General features: G+C 51.9%; 8 protein-coding genes across 8 annotated transcripts; 4 read left to right on the top strand and 4 right to left on the bottom strand.

Moving 5' to 3' along the window:
- The first annotated feature begins 74 nt into the window (after positions 1 to 74).
- Positions 75 to 1,923, top strand: CC77DRAFT_1025493 (oligosaccharyltransferase alpha subunit). Its single transcript, XM_018526074.1, has one exon. The coding sequence runs from the start codon at positions 178 to 180 to the stop codon at positions 1,663 to 1,665; it is 1,488 nt and encodes a 495-aa protein (XP_018380297.1). The 5' UTR covers positions 75 to 177; the 3' UTR covers positions 1,666 to 1,923.
- CC77DRAFT_501075 (hypothetical protein) lies at positions 1,811 to 3,326 on the bottom strand. The gene has a single exon (XM_018531934.1). It carries the CDS (start codon positions 3,129 to 3,131, stop codon positions 1,956 to 1,958), a length of 1,176 nt encoding a protein of 391 aa, XP_018380296.1. The 5' UTR covers positions 3,132 to 3,326; the 3' UTR covers positions 1,811 to 1,955.
- A 1,374-nt stretch (positions 3,327 to 4,700) lies between these two features.
- CC77DRAFT_501047 (hypothetical protein) lies at positions 4,701 to 5,634 on the bottom strand. Its single transcript, XM_018531933.1, has one exon. The coding sequence runs from the start codon at positions 5,303 to 5,305 to the stop codon at positions 4,799 to 4,801; it is 507 nt and encodes a 168-aa protein (XP_018380295.1). The 5' UTR covers positions 5,306 to 5,634; the 3' UTR covers positions 4,701 to 4,798.
- A 3,872-nt stretch (positions 5,635 to 9,506) lies between these two features.
- On the bottom strand, positions 9,507 to 13,248 carry CC77DRAFT_500907 (hypothetical protein). Its single transcript, XM_018531932.1, has 4 exons — positions 12,189 to 13,248; positions 11,798 to 12,139; positions 9,815 to 11,749; positions 9,507 to 9,758 (listed from the first exon to the last, which is right to left on the bottom strand). The coding sequence occupies exons 1-4, from the start codon at positions 13,028 to 13,030 to the stop codon at positions 9,548 to 9,550; spliced, it is 3,330 nt and encodes a 1,109-aa protein (XP_018380294.1). The 5' UTR covers positions 13,031 to 13,248; the 3' UTR covers positions 9,507 to 9,547.
- On the bottom strand, positions 13,249 to 14,035 carry CC77DRAFT_500906 (hypothetical protein). Its single transcript, XM_018531931.1, has one exon. It carries the CDS (start codon positions 13,953 to 13,955, stop codon positions 13,467 to 13,469), a length of 489 nt encoding a protein of 162 aa, XP_018380293.1. The 5' UTR covers positions 13,956 to 14,035; the 3' UTR covers positions 13,249 to 13,466.
- Positions 14,036 to 15,945: 1,910 nt separating this feature from the next.
- On the top strand, positions 15,946 to 18,349 carry CC77DRAFT_974524 (cytochrome P450 monooxygenase-like protein). The gene is made up of 3 exons (XM_018535898.1): positions 15,946 to 16,508; positions 16,559 to 17,163; positions 17,232 to 18,349. Exons 1-3 carry the CDS (start codon positions 16,282 to 16,284, stop codon positions 18,302 to 18,304), a joined length of 1,905 nt encoding a protein of 634 aa, XP_018380292.1. The 5' UTR covers positions 15,946 to 16,281; the 3' UTR covers positions 18,305 to 18,349.
- Positions 18,350 to 18,560: 211 nt separating this feature from the next.
- On the top strand, positions 18,561 to 19,148 carry CC77DRAFT_1013684 (hypothetical protein; the record flags this gene model as incomplete). Its single annotated transcript, XM_018523853.1, has 2 exons — positions 18,561 to 18,662; positions 18,720 to 19,148. The coding sequence occupies 2 exons, from the start codon at positions 18,561 to 18,563 to the stop codon at positions 19,146 to 19,148; spliced, it is 531 nt and encodes a 176-aa protein (XP_018380291.1).
- A 1,241-nt stretch (positions 19,149 to 20,389) lies between these two features.
- Positions 20,390 to 21,155, top strand: CC77DRAFT_1013683 (hypothetical protein; the record flags this gene model as incomplete). The annotated part of the gene is made up of 3 exons (XM_018523852.1): positions 20,390 to 20,397; positions 20,465 to 20,881; positions 20,960 to 21,155. The coding sequence occupies 3 exons, from the start codon at positions 20,390 to 20,392 to the stop codon at positions 21,153 to 21,155; spliced, it is 621 nt and encodes a 206-aa protein (XP_018380290.1).
- Positions 21,156 to 22,811: the final 1,656 nt, after the last annotated feature.

Here is a 22,811-nt window from a genome sequence, read left to right as displayed (position 1 = left end):
ATGGAGGGGTGAGCTCAAGCTGTCTATGCCAAGACGCGGAGGTGCCAGGGAACTCCGAAGAGAACACCTACGACGCAACACATCCGCGCAACACATCGCCGCGTAACCACCAATTGACCCAACAATTCCCCCAACACCGACCTCACATGACTGGATAGCTTGACTGCTGTTCCAACAATGAGGTCCTCCCTCTTTACCAGCTGCATAGCAGCGCTCTCGAGCTTGGCCAGCGCCGAACTCAACCTCTCCCAGCCGCTGCTATCCAAGCAGGTGCTGCCCACCACCTTCACACCGCCGCAAGTCTTCAAGAATGCAAACCTGGTCCGCACCACCAACCTGGACAAGGCGTATCCGAGGGAGACCATCAACGTCATAATCGAGAACATTGACGACAAGGCGCAATCGGAATACTACCTGCCATTCGAGTCGAGCCTGCTGTCCAAGGTTGGCGGCTTCGAAGTAAGAGACAAGAAGGCGGCCGAGAAGGGCATCTTCAAGGTCGACGTCGTGGGCTTTGACACGGAGAGTTCCGTCGAGTTCTACAAGATCCATCTGCCAGAGCCCCTCGCACCCAAGGCCCAGCAGACCATCACCATCTCCTACTCCATTCTCTCGGCTCTGAAGCCCGTCCCCGCCCAGCTCGCCCAGACAGACAAGCAGTATCTGCAGTACGACTTCAGCGCATACGCCCCCTCGGCCTATCTTACCGAGAAGCAGCGAACCAAGGTCAAGTTCCCCAACAGCGACGTGCCAGACTACACCACCCTCCCCGCCGAGCTCAACGACGAGCAGACGCCCGACCCGCAGAAGCAAGGCTCCACCTTCACCTACGGTCTCTACAACAACGTGCCTGCCGGTGCCCAGCAACTTGTGAGCGTGCGCTACGAGTTCACCAAGCCCCTCACACATGCCACGCTGCTGGAGCGCGACATCGAGGTCTCACACTGGGGCGGCAACCTGGCAGCCGAGGAGCGCTACTGGCTCGTCAACCAAGGCGCAGGCCTCAAGAACCACTTCTCGCGCGTAGAATGGCAACGCCAGTCCTACCTCAACCCACCCACCTTCGCCCTCAAGGGCCTGGCCCTGCCTCTCGCCCCCGGCTCCGTCGACCCCTACTTCACCGATGACATTGGCAACGTCTCCACCTCAAAGTTCCGCCCAGGCAAGAAAGAAGCACTTCTCGAGTTGAAGCCGCGATACCCCATCTTCGGAACCTGGAAGTACAGCTTCCGTGTTGGTTGGAACGCAGACCTCTCTTCGTATCTGCGCAAGCTCTCTACAGGCGACACCTACGCCCTCAAAGTCCCTTTCCTCGAGGGTCCCCGTTCCGGCGAAGGCATCTCTTACGGTCGCCTAAACCTCCGCGTTATCCTCCCTGAAGGCGCTACCAATGTCAAGTTCTCCACCACCGTCCCCATCGTCCGCAACGAGACCAGCCTCCACAAGACCTTCATGGATACCCTGGGCCGTACGACACTGGAGCTGACGGCTATCAACCTCGTCGATGAGTTCAGGGATCGCGATCTCATTGTCACATACGACTACCCGTGGACAGCTGGATACAGGAAGCCCGTGGTCATCACACTGGGCATGTTTGCTGTGTTTGCTGTTACATGGGTACTGGGTAGCATTGATACCAGCATTGGAAAGAAGAAGACTGCGTAGACGCAAAGCTGAGAAAGATTCAAGTGTACAAAATAAGAAGGGGGCAGAAGTTACGATATTGATAAAAGTTCCATATCGATGTATTTGACTGCTAGAACTGGGTTCATGGCAAGCGAGGAGTATGTTGATTTTTACTGAATAACATGTAAGAAGAATGAATATGAGATTCCGATTTCCAGCAATCTAGTGCATCACACACTACTTTTCAAACTAAACATCTTTCCCTTTGCTCCCCAACCTAGTCAATACCTCATCCTCCCAACATCAAGCAAGGAATCCAACCAGATGTCTCAAAAGGGATCCTTGCACCCCTTGACACGATGAACATGCCGACAAATAACCACAACACCCTCTCCACACCCCATTCTCCTCACCTCACTCTTGACAACCTGCGCAATCCTCTCCGCAATAGCAACACTCCGATGTGTACCTGCATGACAACACACACTCATACTCACCTCCACGCTCCCCCCACCAGACCCATACCTCGTGCTCCTTCTCTCCTCCTCTCCAAACCGCAATAGCCTCTCCACTGCCCTGTGAGCCGCTCGTCTCGCGTCGCCATCTTCTATGACAACATCCTGTATCCGTTTACTGATGCCAGAGTATTCTCTGCACAGCTCAGGAGGCGGAGGACGTATGTGGCGCGCATCGATGGTGTAGAGGTGCGGGATTGGGGGGGAGCGGCGTGGGACTTGGGTGGAGAGGAGGTTGGCTATTGTGGATTCGGAGCGGACTAGGTCTGTGGCGTAGGTTATTATGTACACGGTTGGGTGGGTGGGGGGTGGCGGTGGTGGGGATTTGGAGTGGAAATAGGGCTGCTGGTAGTGTTGTGGTGGCACACATGTGTATGTCGAGTGCGATATGGGTAGGCTGGTGCGTATAGGTGAGGTGGTGCGGCGGTATCGTTCTTGGTGGTGGAGTTGGGAATCGTACTCGTAGGTTGAGGTGTAGGACTGGTGATGCTTTCTAGGCATTCTTTCCGAGGGTGAACGTTGTCGTAAGGTGGTGGATCGGGGCGGTATGTAGTATCTGCTTTCTCTCTCTCTTTCTTGATCTCGTCCCCGTTCCCTTTCCTTTGCCCTTGCGTGTTCTCTCTCCCTCTGCCTTTCTTCCTCGGCTATCCTGATCGTCCTGCTCGAACTGCCTTGAGCAGGCGGTAGGTCGAAATGTACGTGCCTGCTCGCCGTCTTCTTGAGGCTACTCTTTCGAGGAGTTCTGTCCGGCTGTGGTGCTTGTACGGGTCTAACGTATCTCCAGGTACTGGTTTGCACAGGCCTGTGGGATGTACTCGGTCGTGAGTACGATGTTTCGTAGTAGGAACTGTAGCGACTTGGTTCAGTGTGTGAGTAGGGTCTGGGCATGTAAGTTGTGTCGTATGATCTTGCTGCGAGGTTGTGAGGATAGGGGTAAGGGTAGAGGTATGTTGAAGAGCAGAGAGGAGGAGCCGAAGTGTATCGGTACATGATTGCTCCTTCTTCTTTCCATGCCTTTTGCGATAGAGAGTACGATACTTCTCTTCTACACAATGCAAATGACTATCGTGCCATGATCAGTTGAGGAAAGATGTTAATAGTCTAGGTCAGGTACATTTGCGAAAGATTAAGAACTCTTCGCGCAGGTTCATGGTGGCACACAATACTCATAGTATGGCGTCCCGTGCTTGTAAGCAAGTCGATAGGTAGTCATGGCTCGTGGGAGTCACAGTCGCACAGAACGACATCACGTTCCTGCTTCCCCGCACTGCCATGTGTTGGATATGCATCGCGCCTATTGAGTCTTATATCTGGAAAGCGGAAGTGAAAGTTTGAGAGCAAGCCAAACATAGTTGAATCCTTCTTCTCTACTGACTCAATCAACTTGGCTGGAGTGAAGAACAAACTCGTGACGATGCAACTGAGGGAGAAGAAAAAAGGATGAAGACGACATTGAGGAAGTAGCGATTGGGTGTGATGGCGAAGTAGACATCCGAAGAAGATAAGGAACTGCCCCAGTAGATGCCCATTTGTGCAATCGTTCCTCCTTTGTATGCTGCTCTGTTACAGCATCGACACCTCGCGGACTTGTCTGCTTGTGATATCTCCAGACATCGCGAGTGATTGTTGACCACCATTCTCGGTCTACAAACACGACCATACGAACACGCAAGGGTTTAGATCATTTTTACACCTCTATACAGAAATCTCAGTCAAATCTGCAAAGTGCCAACGTATTGATCTGGATTGACGGCAGCTACACTCAAAGTCGTAGTGGTCGTTCGATGAAAATTTACAACTCGGCATAACGAACATTCAGTCAAGCTTTTCCATGAATACTCCTGTGGGCCAACTACTAACGCTCTCCAGCTTCGTTGCTGCACGACATTGCTAGCTGCGCCACTCAGCTTCGCTTCCATTGCAACGGTCTATCAAACGCGTGAGGATCCTGGCCTGATACTTCGCAATGCGCTCCGTGTCACTCTACTCGCTTGCGTTGGGCATCGTCGAAGTCAAAGTCCCTTAACCCTGACCTTTGAATGACTTGCTGATGATGTGCACAACGGTCGCGGCGTGCAGTGACACTTCGGTCGTACTCTGTCATTTGCGGTCCGGTTTCAGGCCTTCATCCTCCGTTGGGCAGCAAACTCCCATGTCGCTCTTCGCACGGCTCACCAACCGCGGCAATGACCTGGTCAGAACGCAAGCTGTAGATGTTCACAATACGGTCTCTCCACACAAGCGAGCAGTTGTGATTGCTTACGAGTCGATGCGCAGCATCGAGCGATCGATTACGCTCGAGAGAGGTCGCCATTCTGAGGGCCCCACAAGGACCCTGCGCTCTTTCGAACACCTTGAGAAGAACCTGATGTCTCGTTATGTGGAGAATCTTGAGCACATTCATTGTGCATGTCTGATACAGGCATACCGTGGCTTCCAAGACCCCGAAGTTGCGGTCTGACATTTTCGGAACCGCTGAAGGGTCCGGCTTGGTGTATCGTGGAACAGCAACCCGGACTACTCCACAATAATACCTTTGGAGGTACAAAGCGACTCTTGGAGGCATGGACAAGCTCTATTGGAGCAAATGAGGCTAACAGCTGACAAGGTACAGCTACTTCTCTGATTGAGCTGGAAGTGGACTCCGTACCGTCTCATCATGCCACATGTACTGACATGGTGCTCTCCAACACCATGCACGACAAATCTCTCGGATCTCTTGTCACAGAGAAACCGCGTGTTGTCTGAAAGGGCCGAGTTGTATCAGCCGTTCGCTTGCGAATTCGATCCGTTTTGGGGCTCGTTGCGATACGTGCCGGAACAGAGTTGTCACCGAATTGGAACCGACAGCCGCTTCTCAGCGGCTCGATAGTGCACATGCTCGTCTCGAAAGAAAGTCGAACCGAGTCGGGGAGATCATGACCGAGATTGCACGGATTGCACGGATTGCACGCTCCATGAGACGCGTACAGAAGGCGCTCAGAACATTCCAGGGTACCTCCAAATCTCTCCGGCAGTACAAGGCTCCACTGTAGGTGACTCTCGACGTTGGGGTTCCTGACCCCTCCCCTCCTGCCAGGGATTCTGCAATGCACCCCAGACCCTAGCTGCTTACCGGCAATCGTGACCAGAACGGTATTCCGGAGAATGTCTCCTAGTTGCATGCGATAAACAGCCACCGATAAGTACCGGAGCCAAGGGCCCTATCTTGCATGCTCATCCTCTACGCACACCGATATGCTGCATACAAGCTGAGACAACGTTAATAATAATAGATGCATAAGGCGCATCTTGCGTTTGCAGAGGCATGTACCATTGCGGGGTATACCGTTACAATCTCGGCTACAGCTGCATTGCGGCTTTTCCTGTGGGAGGTGCCTCTAGCCGATGCGACGCCTGTCTAATCGGTGAGGGAGCATACGTTCGATTGGCGAAGATGGAAGCCAACGGTAAGCCCAGCACGATTTGTGTTACTTTTGCTGTCAACGTTTCGCGTGCGTGGGATGCGATTCGACGACCGGTGTCGTTGCTGCAGGCAGCATCTGGGGTGATGGCCCGAATGTGGACTCTGCTGTGAAAGGCGGGCTGTGAATTTGCTGACTATGACCTTTGTCATACTGCTAGTCGCAGCTTTGGAGAGTTTACCGCTCTGGGCGCCTCACTTTTTCAACTTTGGTTAATGTCGACCTCCATGGTGTGTCATGCATCTTCTCTTTCGCCCAACATGGTAGTCTAGTCGTCGTCGAACGTCAGAGAAAGTCGCTATCGATTCGCAACACGAATGCGACGTTAGCAGTGAACGAAGATCATGTTCCGGGGTCTATGAGATCTGCGGGGATGTCCTCCGCCCGTCCTTCCATAATGCTTACAGCATACGTACCTGGGCAACATCATGTGAACAACCATGTGAACTTTATGGGAAATTTTATCGATTGGTGTTGGCGTGCAGGAAATCCTTTGCTGTGTTCGCTCACGAGCGCGAAGCGAGCGCGATTTTGCAGCCTTACTCGCGAACATATATCAGGGTTACGAAGAAGCAAACACGAAAGCACGTGCTGAACCATCGAATCGAGCTATACAGCTATCGAGTCCGGCCTAGCGTTGGGTCGGAATCGACAACCGACACCATCATAGCATCGTGATCTCCAACAATAGACATCGGATTCGCGTTCAAATGCGATATCACATTCGCTCGAAGCTAGACCAAGTGACGAGTATGGCCCCAGGCATGATGTGATGATGTGCACCACGAACTTGAACAGGAACTTGCATTGCCGAAGGAAAGCGAGGTGTCGTAACCTTATCCCGAATGCCCAACGCCATCTTCACGCGTTCACGCGACGGAGTCCTCTCCGCAGCGTCTCAATAACGCCTTTTTTTCGCTAATTTCCCAGCATTCAGCACAAAAGATAGGCTCGCTGCTGCCCAACGCAACGCTTCACCGTATCAAACCTTACTCCGTTCCCGTGTCGTGTTGCAGTCCACCGTAATTTCATCAGATGATTGCAAAGTCAACGGCGAGGTGGAGAAAGGTCCGACGGGCAGCCTGGAAAGCATTTGGACACTGCTCCATAGTACGAATACGCCGAAGACAGGATCGACGCTGCATTTGCGTAATGCGCGAAGGAATTAATATCGGAGACAGGCAGGTAGACGTGCAGATTTTTTGGAGAACGCAGGTCCCTGCTTCATGCAGATACGCGAGAGCAAGAAACCCAATTGCAACGAGATTATGCCGACTATTCTTACCCCAAAATGATCGACGCAGCAATGCGCGACCCATTCTAATCTTTGGAGCTCTTCGGGATAATGGGTAATCCACGTATGATTCCTGAAGCTCGGAATCATCGATCTGCGCTGTCCAAGCAAAATTGTGGGAGCATGATCGCAAAACTCGTACGAGTTGCTTCACCGTACACACCTAATTTGTAGTAGTGTGTAACCACAGGCAAGCCCCATTTCGGTGGTATCGACGCGACGTCACGTTCCGGAGGGCTTGGTGGGCAGCATGTCAAGATACCTAGCACGTGGATAGTCATTAGCAAAAAAGCCAAGAAAGCCGTCATCGCAGTTCTTCAGAAACAGAAGTCAATTTCGAGGCCAGGGTCCAGGCTATCGACAAGCGGCTTCTTCACCGGAAGCCTCCGTTACGTTTTTTTCGACGAGCCGTCGGACGACCTCGGGAGGCGGCAATTAGCGCCGGGGCAGCGCAACCACCACCAGGAACAAGTGTTGCGCTCCTGTCAGACGTGCTAGTCAACCAAAGTTTTTGATTAAACTAGAGATATGATGCAAGATGAGCATGTTCCAAGGTTGCAGGATGCAAGACGCAGGTCGTGATTCTTTTGCGGAATTCGTACCCTGATTAGGATTACTTGGACGTTGGAGGCGTTTTAACCTGATTATGCGGGCGGGTTGTTTTGTTTTGGAGGTGGGACAGATTGAAGGGTTTGGAGATCGCTTAGTCAATTTACCGTCGCCGTCGCCGTTCTGTATCAAATTCGTTTTTGCGGTGTGGAAAAGGCACTAGCATGTCTGGAGACAGCATTGCCAGCCGGTCAGATATCCGGTGAGAATATGACAGATTCTAGTTTGCGCAGATGGAAGGTAGAAACGCGTAAGGTAACGCATACGGCAGGTGGTTTGGCTTTGGTTCCAAGGTCTTGATTTTCGTTTCTTATTTTGTGATGCGCGCGAGGCGGCGCGCCTTCATGCAGAGGGTTAGCACGTGGATGCGTAGTACAGACACACAATATCCACTCACTCACACCTTTTGAATATGTGGTTGATGCAGTGAAGAGGATGCGGATTGACGCGCATTGCATTGCAGGTAGGTTGGGCATTGACTGAAGATCGTGGTTGACCACTAGTATGCAGGTGTGATGTTGCGCATATGGATGCTTTAGAGTCCGTTTGAAGTAGCAAAATTAATGATGGAGAAGGGACCAGATGATCCTGTTTAACGCGCACGTAACGGCAACTATCATAACCCTCGAACATACGTGACTTTGTTTTTTGCCTCTGAAGGTACATACCGGTCGGGCGAACCAGCGATCTCATATGTGTCTCGGGAAGATCCAGCTGCATAATCGACAGTAAGGATTCATTCAAGATAGAGTTTACGATCTGTTCGAAACCGTCCCGCGGTGATGGAAGCACTCTGATCGGTGAGGGACAATCATAATGGTGAAAATTACAAAACAATTACTGCTGTTGTTCAATGTGAAGCTGTTCGCCTCCGCGGGTGGAAAATCGGCGAACAACAGCCGCACGAGCGAAACGGCTGAGGCGCTGCACCCGTGCGGACCAATCTTTCCACTCCAGGGCTGTTACCAAGACGGATCGAGGCGTGCGACGCCACAGTATTAGACCGAGAAAGGGCCGCTAGTCATCACACGAAACAAGGTCATCTTGCATGTGTATACGCATCCTGCGAAAAAAGCAAACGTCGAGATCCGTTGGATGAGAGCCACGGAAGGCGCTGCCGCGGACCTTTACATCGAGTCGACTGTTGCGCGAACGGTGTGTTCGAGGGTCCCGCAGCGAAAAGCAATACAGATGGATAATGGGAATGCGATGTTGATCCAATACAATGTATTTTCTGCGACCCGCGGCAGGGTTGTGTATGAGTGGCTTGGACCTAGAACCTCAAGATCTCCTACCAGCGAAAGCTAGCGAAAATCGAAGGAAGTCAACTCGATTCCGACTCCACACCACCCTCCACAACGTTGCATAGTCCCCTAGTCTGATCGGTGAACGATGAAGGGGAAGGGAGGGGAACAGACGGAAAAAACCCTGGGTATACCCATAACAGTGGTCGGCGAGCATCATGGAGGAAGAAACAATATAGGTGCAGTTGAGAAAACCTGTCCCCGCGATCCAAGCCTTGGATGTAACCGGGAATATGTTAATTCAGAGATACGCGAGAAGAGATCCGAGACCAGAAGGAAAGAGAGGAGGAAATAATGATTCCGAAATGCTTAGTTTCAGCGCTAGCCGCCCAATGATGATGATAAGTTAAAACTTCCGTTTCGTTGCGTGTGCGTTTGCCGCGTGCATTTGATAATGCAACTCTGTCTTCTACAATAGCTGTCCTGATCGATGGTGTGGAAATAAGAGGCAAGAAGGAAACCAAAAAGCAAATATAAATGTCCAGAAAGAAACTGACATGCAGCAGCGCCGGGGTCTACTCATGCAAGTCATCATGCACGTTCAGATCGGTATCGGGCCGGATCTGCCAGAGACAGTGGCGCATATCGGATGGCGATGGAGATCGGATGGCGGCCGCTGTGCAGGAGATACATCGTAGATACATCGTCGGATGAGAGCGCAGCATAGGCGTCGGCATGGGTGTCGGCATGCAAATGCGCGCGGCCGATATTAAGTATGTCGTCATGTTGATTGCTTCATTCGAGACCCTGTTGCCTCTGGACGTTCTTGAGAATCTCAAGATCCATGCGCAGAATGGGCGAGTTTTGCGCCACGTCGCTGATGACGGCGATGGTACGTTTGAAAAGGGCGGCGAGGTTGGCCTTGGTGAGCCAGGTGTCGCTTGGTAGGAGTGGGTATAATTTGGATTTGTACACCGAGGCTAGGACGAGCATGTTGCCAAATTGTCTACGTTGAGTGTTAGCGGGCGGTGCCAAGCTTGAATTTAGGTAGTAAAGACTTACGCGTGGAGTGTACCGAAAATGTTAGTCACGATAAGCCTCTTCTTGCGCGTAGGCTGGAAGTACTGGTATTGGCTACCAGGCTCTTCGCCTACACGATCAAACGCGATGGTACTCCGGATAGCGGCGTTAATACATTGGCAAGCGATCTTGATGATCTTGTGCTGGTCTTCGCTCAAGTCCACCATTTGTACGTTCCTGTTTGACGCCGCATTTCCATAAGGTGATGGCGAGTTGTTCTGTGTTGCGCCGGTTGTTCCTGGAGGTGGGGGCGGGAACTCCAGCGTATGACTCGCGAGCTTGAGGTAGGGTCGCAACATCATGTACAGACCACCATAGTATTTGGCGCGTACACGAGCAATGTTGAGATCTGTCGAGGGGTATTCGTCGTCCGACCATGCCAATTCCGGCGTAAGCAGCTTCCTCCAGCCCTCAAGAATCTCTTTGTGAGTAAGCGCGTGGTGAGCAACTTCCTTGAAGCTCGTAGGGTCAAAGCTCATGCGACCACTGGGACCGTACAGAGCATTATGCGCAACGTTGAGGACAACTCGTAGGAAAGTCTGCGTGGAGTATAGTTTCATCATCAAATCTTGTCTTGGGCCTGCACGTACTTCGACATCTTGTTGCACAAAGTTGCTGTCCTGGTCCTGAGACCAGTTTTCGTTGACGCCTTCAGGGTACATGATCTCGCTTTGATGCGCAGAGATGCCGGAGGGCGGAAGCGTACTCATCTCTGCTAGGATATCGGATTCCAGCTGCAGAGCTGTCCAGTAGACACACATGACGAGATTGAGTCTGTAGCGCTCCTTGGAACTCCAGGTATGTCTCCTGTCGCTGTTCACACGGAGTAGTTTAGTGTAGTCGGCTTTGATCAGGACCAGGGCAATCCGGCAAGCGTTGTTAATCCAGCTCCAACTTTCCAGTACTCGTGCATACTGACTGAGGAATAGCGCAGCCAGCAGCATAGCCTGCGCATGCGCAACAGTGTTACCGCCCTGTTGGTTTCCAAGAATATCGGTGGCGTAGGCATAGTAAGCCATACCAGGTAGCAGGTCAATGTTCTTCGGGCGGTTCTCATCGGAAGTCTCGCTGTTGACACTGTTGAAACTACCGTTAGGATGAGGAGAATTCCGAATGTAGCCCCATTCGCTGTGGACATAAGGGTGTCGGTCATTCTGTGGCGCAGGCAAAGGGTCTTTATGCGAGCATACTTTGCCCAGAGCAAGAACGAGCAGTACAATCGCGTTGCGCAATGATCGTTCAATCTCACCCCGACCTGAAGGGAGTCCCTCCAGATTACTCTCCGACCGCTTTCGCTTCACTCCGTGAACAGGAGCAGGCGAGTGGGCGTTCATAGGCTTCGCATCAGGACTGTATTGATCACTGAAGTCATTGAACATACGTCTTAGTCTGTTCTCGTTCATGAAAGGATGGAAAATGTGCATGGTCTCCATGTACGACCGGAGTAGGTCGAACATTACATGGCGTCGAAAGTCGGGCCGACCGTCTGCGCCAAGCCCGTTCTCCTGCCGCGGCTTGGGCGGGAAGTATTCTCGAGGGGTGCTACCCGGTGTTGTCGTTCCAGCCGGGACCTCGGAAAATGGATATCCCCATAGGCCTTCTTTGCCGGGTGCTGGTGAAGGCGCTTCTGAGTCGTTACTGCTCTCTGGGCTTCCAGGGCCTTGAGCTCCGTCGTTCAAGTCTTGGCCCTCGCCGACACCCCAGACGCGCAGCAGTCCGCGGTCTTGCTCAAGCTGCATCGGGTAGTCTGAAACTTCACGGCCGTTGTCTATTAGCCTTCTCAGGTACGGGATACCTGTATAGAAGATACTCATCTGCTGCCACTCGTCCAGCAATTTGTGCGCCGGCGTGGTGTGATCGCCCTGCAAGCCCGTTTGCTCTTTGGGGCTAGTCTCAGTAGCATGGCTGCGATCGGTCCTCACACTCTCAGCAGGGGTTGCCGGCTGTTGAGGAGGGGGCGCATACTGAGACTCTTGCTTGATAGAAGCCGATGCTTGCGCACCCAAAGGCGACATCATGTTCGAGTGGGGAGCAATAGGTGACTCCATTTTCAGGTTGCTGTTGACTCGACCCATATGTCCTCTTCCCTGTATGGGAGTAGGCCATCTGGATGTGCCATGCTCTCTTGGGGGTGCGGAGAAAGAGGCTTCAGGCGAAGCGTGGTTCGACATCATCTCGTGGTTCCGTGATGGTGGAAGCCTACTCTCAACAGTCGATTTCCAGCCGTTGAATTGGTCCACAAACTGCGCCAGAACGTCGGAGATGCTGTTCACACTTTCTTGAAGTTGCATCATGCTTCTGTCTTGCCTACGGTGGGGGTCAGCGATGAACCAAAGGGAGGGATCGGGTAACGCACTTGGGTGGCGGGACATCCTTGTACTGGCAGTCGAAGTTGTTCTCCCGGCAGAACTGGCACGGTCGAGCTTCATCACATTTCTGCTTTCGCGAACGACAGTGGTTACAGGCCTGGGTGGCGCGCACCTGCTTTCGTCGTATCTGCTGTGCGGTGCCATAGTCGTTCATGTACGGGGTCTGCGCGTAAGGTGTGACAGGAGGAGCGTATTGCTGGGCTGGTGGTGGCGGCTGTGCATGATATGGCGCTCCGTTGGGGTGTGCTCCAGGACTGATGGCGTGGTTGTATCCATTGGGTATGCTGCCATTGGGGCGATGCTCGTGGTTGATTGCCCACGGCTGGTGGTGGCCGCCATGCTCCATGGGAGTCTGACTTTGAGACTTCACGTCGACACTGATACTGACACTGGTGGACCGGGAACTCTGTGGCTCTGCTGGCGCAGTGGTCGTCTGAGGTGTGAGTGGGGGACGGTAGCTGGAAATTCGGTCCTGGGGGATCGTCACAGGAGATGCTCCAGTAACGCCATTGGGATGCTGACGAGGTGAGGGTATGTTCCGTGGGTCCGCAAGGGCACGAATATCAGATGGCGGAAGGGACGGTGAAGGAAGCGGTCCGGGATAGCCTGGGACGTGAGGAGGATACTGGTTAGACGGAACCGGTAAGCCGTGAGCACCGTAGGGCGGAGACGCCTGGACTAAAGTGGGATGAGACGGAGGTCGAGTGGGTTGGGTATGAGGCGGTGGAGGAGGGTGTGGAAATCCGTGGCCGTTATACTGCGGATGATCAAGATTGCCGGAGCCCAAACGAGCTCTCTTAGACTGGCCGGGCGCGTCAGGATCAGCCATCCTTAGATATGCCAGACGGAATCCGCTCAGGCCATGCGGCTATGTATGACAGACGACTACTGGGCAAAACGGATGGTCCCAGGACCACCAAACGGCAAAAGCCAGGAAGGTCGCGGGGGGTGGGCAGCCAGGTGGTGGAGAGGCGGCCTCGGCAGTCGCAGGGTCAGGAAAAGACCAATTCGCGGGAGTCAGCGAATAGCAGGTCAAAGATGATTTGCAGATGACAGCCCAACCCGCGTCATCGCCTGGAAGAGGGGAAGAGTTTGGAAAGCGTCGCAGGGCAAGTGCTCGGAGGCCAGAGTGGGATGCAGGACGGGAGCTTTCCTATGCCGCGTGCGCGAAGAAAGGACCTAGCCTTGGGCAAGACTCTCTTACCATGGAGCCGGAGACAACTATCCGAAGCAGGTAAGGCCCAGATGAATGAGTCGCGGACGGTCTATGCTGTCGACGTTTGCTGGCTTGGTCGGCGAAAAGTGGCGCTATTAAGACCGGGCCGTGCGAACGAAGGGGCCAGGGCGCAATCACAGAGGCGCGAAACTAAATCAGTCGCAAAAAGGAACAGCTCAAAGCGAGACGCGACGGGGGGCGGGAGACGGCACAGCGCTGGGTCAGGCACGCGGGTGGTGGTGGAGGGTAGTAGGTGATTAGTAGTGGTGGTGAGGGCTATGGCTATGGTGTGCGATGGGCTATGTCGGGAGGGGAGAACCTGATACCGATGCTTGGAGAGAGATGGACGAGGATTGCAGAAGCGGCGTATTAGCGTAAAGCGAAGGATGTGCAGCACACAGGTCGCTTGTGCCATTAACCCAGTCTGCAAGACAAGGGTTTCGGCGGGGCCACCAGACGCGCTGTGTGGCCATCGACAAGGACGACATGGCACCGTTGTATCAAACAGCGCGAGCTGCCAGAGCCCGTCATGTGCCATAGGATGATGCCGTTGCAGACAGCAAACGTTGCTCCCGCCCGACGCGACCGCGCATCCATTGCTAACTACTTGGACGCCGTTTCCAACCGACGGCAACACGTCTGCGTCTATCAGGAATGATAGACCACTGCTGCAATTTGAGCGCTGGTCGTGTGTCAGTCACGGAGCTCGTTGTTTCGTGCGGCGATGCGCGGTCCTCCGCTATGCAACAGTCATCGTTGACAACCCCCGTGCATCTTGGAGCAGGCCCGCCGTCAGCAGCTATAGTCGGATAATTTCTGCCCAATTGCTGGCCCTGAAAGATTCAGGAAGCTGATCCGAGCTCTGAGGCCGACTAGTCAAGATCCCTAGTCTGCCAGCCTCCACTTTGCAGCGGCACCGAGGTATTCGAGAAGGTTGATAGAAGTGATGCGCTGCTTGTGGCGTGCAGGCAATATCTTGCAACGCCTCGTCTTACGCCTGGTACTGTCTGCTTGCCTCGAGCACTCGGTCCCATCCTTTGTGCTGTGACGATTCATGCGCCGAGTCTTCGCGAACAGGACCCGTCACTCACAACTCTGCTGCCCAAAGATCAGCATTGCGTTTCCGGGCTGCAGATCCTGGCGAGACTCCTATAGGCAGTTTGGTGGCACATGGCGAAATAGTGTGTGTACTGCTGCCACTACCCTTTTGTCCGCCTCGTTTGCTAGGGAAATCGCGGCTGCTGCTCACTGGCAGATGCCGGAGAGGCGCCGGTCTTTTGCAAGTGACATTAATTTTATCATGTCCAAAGTCTGTCCTATAAACTAGCGCGGCCGCAACACGCGACCGCCATTATGGCGTCAGGAACATTTGCAAGCCCACATGGAGTAGGACCCCTCCATCGTGCACTTGGAGTAGATTGGTACTGTGCACGCCGCAGTGCCCTGGACACCCTTGCAAACGCGGCCATGCGCACATAACTCGGTCGTGAAGGGCCTGCCGCAAAGAAACGGTCAGCTGCCCGGCGACATCAATCCAAAACAGCAGCGTCTTTGATGCTAAGCTCTTCACAGAGATAGCCATCGAGCCAGTCAGTCAGATGACGAGCCGACTCTGCCCGGCCCTGTTCCTCACCGACGCTATGGCAAGTTGCGGTCTGCTTCAAACTAGATGACTGATGCGTGAGAGGACCTGTCCGATAGACGACTCCCCACAACCGAGATTGTCTAAGCAAAGCCGGTCTGCGAGCCTCGTGGGATTACCCTGGCTTTTCACATCCTGGCGGCTGTCGCTTTACCACGTGGAACGCATGAGGCGTCCAGTGAAAAAACGGGGAGTCCCTTGGACTACCTCTCCACGGAGCGATGGCGCAGTAACGAGTCAAACTCGTGTCGAGAAGTTGCCGTTGAGTCGGTGTAGTCGCTTCATTCTGCGACACGGCATCTCAAGGCTTGCCATCGATCGGAGCAACAACATTTCTAGAAATTTCAAGCCCTAGACGGCAGGCGATGTAGCAGCCGCTTGCCACATTTGGCATAAGAGCATGCAGAAGGGGCTGGAGAATCGGCAAAGCGGCGCGACACGGTGAACCGTGAGTCGCATCCATGGAACGCATTCGCCTTGTCGTCTAGTGATAGAAAGTGTTCGTGCTGACGCAGATGCATTCAACAATGACGAAAGGTATGATGTGACGTCGCAAGTGACGATATAGATGAACCTTCGTCTGGTCGCTGTCCACCAGGTGGTGCGCGCGGGTATTGCCTTGTAATTTTGCTCCTCGGAAATACGCCCTGCCGTGTCGTACCAAACGCAGAAATTTGCAACCAAGGGACACAGCTTCTAGGTCCCCATTACCAGGTGACACGGCCAGATCAGGTTCTTGTTTGTGTTTCGTAGATGCGTGTAAAGCGCAAGTGTCACACAACTGGTACATGTAAGGAAACAAGTAGACAGGCGCGATTCCGCTAAGCCTATTTCGGATCATGACTGCTTACGCGCATCCTATCTCACACTGCAACTCCACACGAGGGAACGATTTAGTGAGTAGAGCCTATCAGCCTACAGCTTCATTTGTGTAACCCTATGCATCGTCAGGTCTTGCATACTGCACACATATACAGTACGCGAGATGCATCTGCTAGCGATCTTTCGTAACCGAGGTGCTGAGACGCCAGTGAGACAAGTTCAATCGCGCACATGTATACGTCACAATTCCATTCGCGCCTGGAGAGGCGAATGCACATCATCGACAGACACCTCCAGCATCCTCACCACAGTGCCTTCGATAGCGCAAGATCGCGTGGACCACAATCTCTTGTACCAGTAAACTCCCCCCCTAGTCTGAAGTTCCGCCAGGAAGAACATCATGATCGCCACCCTGATCTTTAGCGTCATTGCGAGCTTCGCCATCTATCAGATAACCTGGAGATATCGTAGTCTACAGCGAAATGTCGCGCTCGCAAAGAGCTCGGGATTACCTGTGATTGTAGCGCCATGGCACATGTTCAGTATCTTCTGGCTGTCAACTTTCAAGTTATGGACGCCATTGCTGCAGAGATTTGTGCCAGAACCACTAAGAGGCATGTGGATGGAGTAAGTATGTCCAACTTGATCATAGTTGAGATGTTAATTTGATCCTGCAGCATCCTGCATCCGGAATGGGGTTATATGAGCGGTCATGAGCCCTTCAAAAAGATGGGGATGGACGTGTTTATTGTGGCTTCTCCTACCAGAAATACTGTCTACGTGGCCGATGCGGAGGCCGTCAACCAGATTACCAGCCGCCGCAATGATTTTCCCAAGCCTCTTGAGATGTACGGGTCACTGGACATTTACGGAAAGAATCTTGTGTCTACTGAGGGGTCAGATTGGCGTGCACACCGTAAACTTGTCGCACCGAGCTTCGGTGACAAGAACAATCAACTCGTGTTCAATGAGACTATTCACCACGCAACGTCGATGCTCGATCTGTGGGCTGGGCCTGATGGTAAAGGAAACTTGACCGTGGCTGACCCTTCTGTCGCGGCAATGAACTTTGCTCTCTATGTTATTAGTGGTGCAGGTTTCGACGTACGCGTAGTGTGGCCGCACGAAGAGGGCAAGAAACCAAAGACTAAGAAGGGTGGAGAAGACTCGATCTTCGTAGGATCCGAAGCACCTCCAGGCCACACCATGAACTATAGGGAAGCTCTTAGCGAACTGCTCCACAACATCATGTGGACTCAGATTATGCCTATCAAGTGGCTTTGTAAGTCACCTCCCTGTCATTTTCTGACTGCATTGAATTGAGAACGTTGTTCTAACGTGATCGGACAGCGCGATCACCAGTCAAAGTCCATCGTACAGTCGGAGAGGCTGTAGGCGAATGGGGAAAGTACATGAACGAGATTTACGAAAAGAAGAAGACCCAGGTTGAATCCGGCGATGATACAAAAGAAGGCATGGATCTCTTTGATGCTCTGATCCGAGGAAGCGGCATTACCAAGAAGGAGGGCTCGACGATTACGAAGAGCGATTTGCTGGGCAACGCTTTCGTAGTAATGCTGGCTGGTCACGAAACAACAGCCAACACACTACATTTCTCGATGATATTCCTCGCAATGAACTGGGCGTCCCAGAAGCGGCTACAGGAAGACATCGACAAGATATTTGCGGGTAAGCCGATGGACGAATGGAAATTTGAGGAGCATTTCCAACCCCTTTTCGGTGGTATGGCGGCAGCTGTCATGAACGAGACATTACGCATTCTACAACCCATCGTCAACATCCCAAAGTCTACTGCGCCGGGTCAGCCCCGGCCATTAAATGTTGGAGGCCAACAATACATGATACCTGGAGATACACATATCTTCCTTAGTGCGGCTATCCATCGCAATCCTAAATACTGGCCAGCACCATCTGATGGATCGAATAAGGACGGGATCCCGGACGTAGACTGTTTCCGACCTGAACGCTGGCTCGTCGACACTAAGCCTGACAACGACTTTGTCGACATCAATTACGATGATGAAGATTTACGTGGACCATCAGGAGAAGACACTTCAGCTCAACTCTTCAAGCCCGTCAAAGGTTCATACATCCCCTTCAGCGATGGCTTTCGATCATGCATTGGCCGACGTTTCGCTCAAGTTGAGATTCTTGCCGTGCTGGCTGCGATCTTCTCGCAGTATAGCGTTGAGCTTGCAGTAGATGACTTCGCAAGTGACGAAGAAGTAGAGAAGATGCCAAAAGGAGGCAAGGAGAGGAGGGAGCTATACCGAAAGGCTGAGGATAGAGCCAAGGACTTCCTCAAGAACAAAGTGGCGAGCATTGTCACGCTACAGTTGAGGGGCGTGTCTATACCCATCAGATTGATGAAGAGAGGAGAGGAAAGGTTCGCCTTCGACTAGATGGACACTGTATATTATGCGTTGAGACTTGCATGTACATAAGGGATGAAATGTATGGTTAGATGTGCCTGTAGTAGAAGCTACCCCGCATACGTCACTGCCTCGAAGCTACCCCACCGAGAGCCGCTACATCCGACATAAGTCCGCTACGATCATCAAGAAATTCTATTTGTAAAGGTAGTCCATACGTATATCGAAGTCTTCGTCCTCAAATACGCAAAAGTAACCCGGTACCACCAATTCTGCATATATCACAATGTCACCTCCAATCTTCCCGCCCGAGGAACTACGACAAATCGTCCAGGAAGTAGCCACTCTACTCAAGGAGCGCAAAGAAACAGTCTCAGTAGCCGAAACAGTGAAGTCTCTCCATTCTTCAAGAGCTAAACATCCTTACTGACGCGTACCCACAAAGGCAGCAGGCGGTCTGATTTCTGCAGCACTGCTTTCCTTTCCTGGTGCATCGAGCTATTACCGCGGAGGCCTTACCCTCTATACACTCGAATCACGCATCGCCTACTGCGGCTGGACCCAGGACACCATCAAGTCGTACAGCGGCCCAACCCCCACCATCGTCTCCGGCCTCGCCGAGCACACTCGAAAGACACTAGGCAGCACGTACACTGTCAGCGAGAGCGGAACGGCTGGACCAACGGGAGGCACAACCAAGAACAGGACGCCTGGTTATGTGGCGCTTGCTGTGGCACGGGAGGCAGGCGAGACCGTGACGAAGGAAGTGGAAACGGGAAGTAGTGAGCGCGAAGGTAACATGGTGGCATTTGCCGTGGAAGGGTTGAAGTTGCTACGCGATGTCCTTCAAGGGGGTAGTGAAGGCAAATTGTGAATCATGCAACGAGCTCTTGCATCGATTGACCGCTAGAGGGAGTAAGTAATGCGAAATTTCAGAATACCGAGTATCTGGTTTCAAAGTGTTTCGTTGAGCTTACCTCAGTCTTAATAGGGAAGGAAGGAAGATATACTTCTTATTGGTCTCATCCCATACTCGATACCCGAACTTGCAGTCCAGATCGTGCACGCGTAGCTTTCTGGCTATGTCTTCTTCCGGGAAGATTCAGCGATTTACCACTATTCCAGCCATGGACATCGTCCACTTCGCTGTTACCCAACAATGCACATCTTGTTAGATTAATGAGCAGGTGTTGGGAATATCGATACGATATGACGATCCTTCAAAGTACCCGGCAACTCGGTATCACGTCGACCACACCGCGTGTCGCCAGCCCCGAGCAAGGGATGTCACCCGCTGCACATCAAAAATTCGCTTACCCATCACTCATACTGCCGTGAGTGCATCTCATAATATTCTATTGGCGAGATAGCCGCCCAGATCCTGCCCAGTTCCCTATGCACGGGTGGGGCGTAAGTAGGATTTGCGGCGTGGTTAACTTCCTGGCCCACTTCGTAGACGTTGCCAAGTCCGTCTTCTCCTTGCATAGCAAGCGAAGAGCTCGTTATACCCGTGCCGCTACGATCCAGGCCGTAGGAAGAAGGAGAGTCAGTTACTTGCTTCTATGCAGGGTTGTAGAAGTAGATTGTGGAAGGTTGGCGTAGGATCAGACATGCGACCGGGGATCTGGGCGCCACGTGTGTGATGGTATGCAGCCCTATCTGGATGCAGGAGCTACAGGATTCAAGATAGAAAAGACGATTATGAGCAAATTTGGAAGGCAGTCCGGTGCAGTAAACTGACTACTAGGATAGGCGAGCATGCGGCGTAAGGGTTGATGTGGCGCAGTTGTTCGGAAGGGTGACGTACCCGTGGACGTATCGAAGGGTTGAGACAGATCGGGTGGTCTTCAGATTTCAGTTTGAGGCCTTTGCTAACGCTCATTCTAAACTGTATCAAAGGACTTCCTCGACGCTGGCAGACATGTACGCGATTTTCCATTTTGGTGCAGACGTGAAGTCTGAGAACTTGTGCATTTCGAATTCACAATAACCAGCTTCTGGTTCTATCTGTGATATGAAACCACGTAGTTACATACATATTGCTTCAAAAGTGGGCCTCAGGATTGAAGCTCATTGGAATTCATCACATCATCAGCATCTAAATATATTCACATAATGCTCGTGTGCGTAGAAGAGCCGCTTACCCGGCGTTCTATAGCCCGCATTTCTTCTATGAACATCATCTTCCAGGTTTTCAGTATATCCACATATGCAAATGTACCTGCTTCAGTCTGTCATTTACTCACTTCCGCAAATGCAAGTACCTTTGCAAGCAGGTCTATTCCCCGCACCTTTACCAAATATACTACCGCTCCAGCAGCATCTTCCGCAGGAGCAATTACTGCTTCCTCCAGGACCTCTTTTGCAACCACAAGTTCCATTAGTCCAGAAAACCCTATACGTGACCACCTACTCTTCCGAAGTCCTCGAACGCCAACCAGGCGCCGAAGCACAACTATTACAACACATATCACATGTACCAGCTCTTCTGACGATATACTGTCAGACATGGCGTGCACCACCACGAAAAATGTGTGAGATGTACTCTGGAGTGAGCCAGCAAATACAGCAGTTTATAATGGGGAGTCGAACAGCCGTACGAGAAATGTGAGTACCACATGTATATTACTTTACTATTTTGAAGAAGTCAGGTAAGACATGAAGCGCTGATTTGTGATATATTAGTAACAAAGCACTGGCTTCTATTGTCAACCATTTCAACGCTGGTCATCAGGTTGCCTCGATACAGACTACGTGTCATGCGGGTACGCATCGAAGTGTCGGTACAGCGGAAATTGTTGCCAAACAGATGAGACGATCGGGTGTGAACGTTGTGATCAAGCATTTGCATCGGAGAAAGGGACCTGGTGATCCTTGGTAGGTTTGAGATAGTTAGGTGGATAGACATGTGTTCTCATAACAAAAAGCTTCGATAATGATACATAGAGCAATTCATTGCGGTGTTGACATTATCGGAAAGCTTTTGGAGAATTTCTCCATGTCCAGCTCCCACGCTCGGGTTGGATTGCAAACCAGCCGTCTCAAATTCCCATCGCTTTTCTTGGACGTGTGTTTGTGGAGGAGACACTCAAACCATGTTAAACCTGAACTTGGCTTTTAGGAATAGGTGGGAGGTACTGCTATAGTAGAACAAGAATCGTCGTGATGTTGGATTTATATACCCGACGGTCGACGTTCCCACAGAAAGCCGAGGCAGCCGGAAACCATGACAGCCAGGTCGAATGTTTTGTATTTGTGAATGCGTTGAACACCTTCGTACTCCTATCTCATGAGCAGTCCAGTGTATGTTTTGAATCCCAAGACGAACATGAGCGGTACAGACGTAATGTTTCTTCAATAATGTTTCTTCAACTTCGAAAGCGGATATAGCGCATATTTCTCCAGTTTTGGGGTAGTGCCTAGAGCAGAAAGACGTTTGCTGTTGATTATGTCGTTCAAAAAAGCGAGAGAAGTTCCATGTCTGCTTTCGCAGTTGTTTTTGGAGGCAGAGAAGCAGCACAAACGGCCCCATGATAGAGTTTTCGTTCCAGTTTGGGTATAATGGACGAAGAAAGAGTAGAAGTGCACTCCATGTTGTTGGCATTTGTCGTTTTTGAGAAGAAGAGAAGAACAGCACACTCCATGAAGCGTTTGCTTTTTTTTTTTTGGTAAAACTCAAGAAGAGTGGATGTGATGAGCAAAGAAGAGAGCGGCGGAAAGAAGGCTTTATATACCCTCCTCCCTCGCTACTCTTTTCGTGGAGCCTAGCAAGAGGCAGCCGAATACCATGGCAGCGAAGTCAAATGTTTTGAAATTGCGGATGTATCAAAGGCCTCCGCACTGCCATATTATGACCCATCTCAGTGCCGATTTTGGTATCACATTTTCTAACCCGAGAGATGGATCAGAGAGCACTTGGCTTAAGATTACCTTAACAGTAACATAGGAGGAGTGCCATAGGCAGATTGTTACTGTGGTAATTGATTCTTTACTTCAAGAAACATGCCTCTTAGCAAGAAAGCCTGTCCTCTCCGCCATCTCACACCCCTTCCCCCAGGCACACATACACTCAGCAATAGCAAAGTCTTTGCACAGGTAAAAAGCGATAATCATTCACTAACCCCTTTCTTCCTCTGCTTCCCCACCTCACACCCCTCGCTTCGTCATCATGCTCCCATTCATACACACATCACCGCCCGCCAATCAGCTAAAAGCAGAGTACCGTCCCACCACCCCACCCACCCACCAACCAACCAAACCATCTCAAGGCCGTGAGAAAGAAAAGAAGGCCAATCGTTCGACTACCCAGCCGTCCAAGTCCAAGTCCATCACCCAACCCAGCATGATAACAATAAAGCTTACAGCTACAGTTCAATCCATACGTAGCAAAAAAACCCCCAAGGTAGCCGGCAAAACAAAAAGATACGCATAGAGCACAAGGCCCGAATCTGTCCAGGAGCGAGCTCCTCCCTATAACGCCATTGAAAAGACAACCCCTAATTGCAACCCGCTCAGGAGTCCTAGTTTGTGTGTTTGT

This window comes from Alternaria alternata (genome assembly GCF_001642055.1).
Source record: "Alternaria alternata strain SRC1lrK2f unplaced genomic scaffold CC77scaffold_29, whole genome shotgun sequence".
In the NCBI taxonomy this organism is placed as follows: domain Eukaryota; kingdom Fungi; phylum Ascomycota; class Dothideomycetes; order Pleosporales; family Pleosporaceae; genus Alternaria; species Alternaria alternata.
The sequence above is the reverse complement of the archived record's forward strand: the minus strand, read 5'-3'. Positions and strand labels throughout refer to the sequence as shown.

Bases quoted from the DNA above. Each gene is read 5' to 3' on its own strand.
- CC77DRAFT_1025493 (XM_018526074.1), top strand. From the start codon at position 178: ATGAGGTCCTCCCTCTTTACCAGCTGCATAGCAGCGCTCTCGAGCTTG.
- CC77DRAFT_501075 (XM_018531934.1), bottom strand. From the start codon at position 3,131: ATGTACCGATACACTTCGGCTCCTCCTCTCTGCTCTTCAACATACCTC.
- CC77DRAFT_501047 (XM_018531933.1), bottom strand. From the start codon at position 5,305: ATGCAACTAGGAGACATTCTCCGGAATACCGTTCTGGTCACGATTGCC.
- CC77DRAFT_500907 (XM_018531932.1), bottom strand. From the start codon at position 13,030: ATGGCTGATCCTGACGCGCCCGGCCAGTCTAAGAGAGCTCGTTTGGGC. The intron at 12,140-12,188 runs GTGCGTTACCCG...CCCCCACCGTAG, and splicing joins AAGGATGTCCCGCCACCCAA to GCAAGACAGAAGCATGATGC. The intron at 11,750-11,797 runs GTATGCGCCCCC...TGAGAGTGTGAG, and splicing joins TCTATCAAGCAAGAGTCTCA to GACCGATCGCAGCCATGCTA.
- CC77DRAFT_500906 (XM_018531931.1), bottom strand. From the start codon at position 13,955: ATGGCACATGACGGGCTCTGGCAGCTCGCGCTGTTTGATACAACGGTG.
- CC77DRAFT_974524 (XM_018535898.1), top strand. From the start codon at position 16,282: ATGATCGCCACCCTGATCTTTAGCGTCATTGCGAGCTTCGCCATCTAT. The intron at 16,509-16,558 runs GTAAGTATGTCC...TTGATCCTGCAG, and splicing joins CTAAGAGGCATGTGGATGGA to CATCCTGCATCCGGAATGGG. The intron at 17,164-17,231 runs GTAAGTCACCTC...GTGATCGGACAG, and splicing joins TATGCCTATCAAGTGGCTTT to CGCGATCACCAGTCAAAGTC.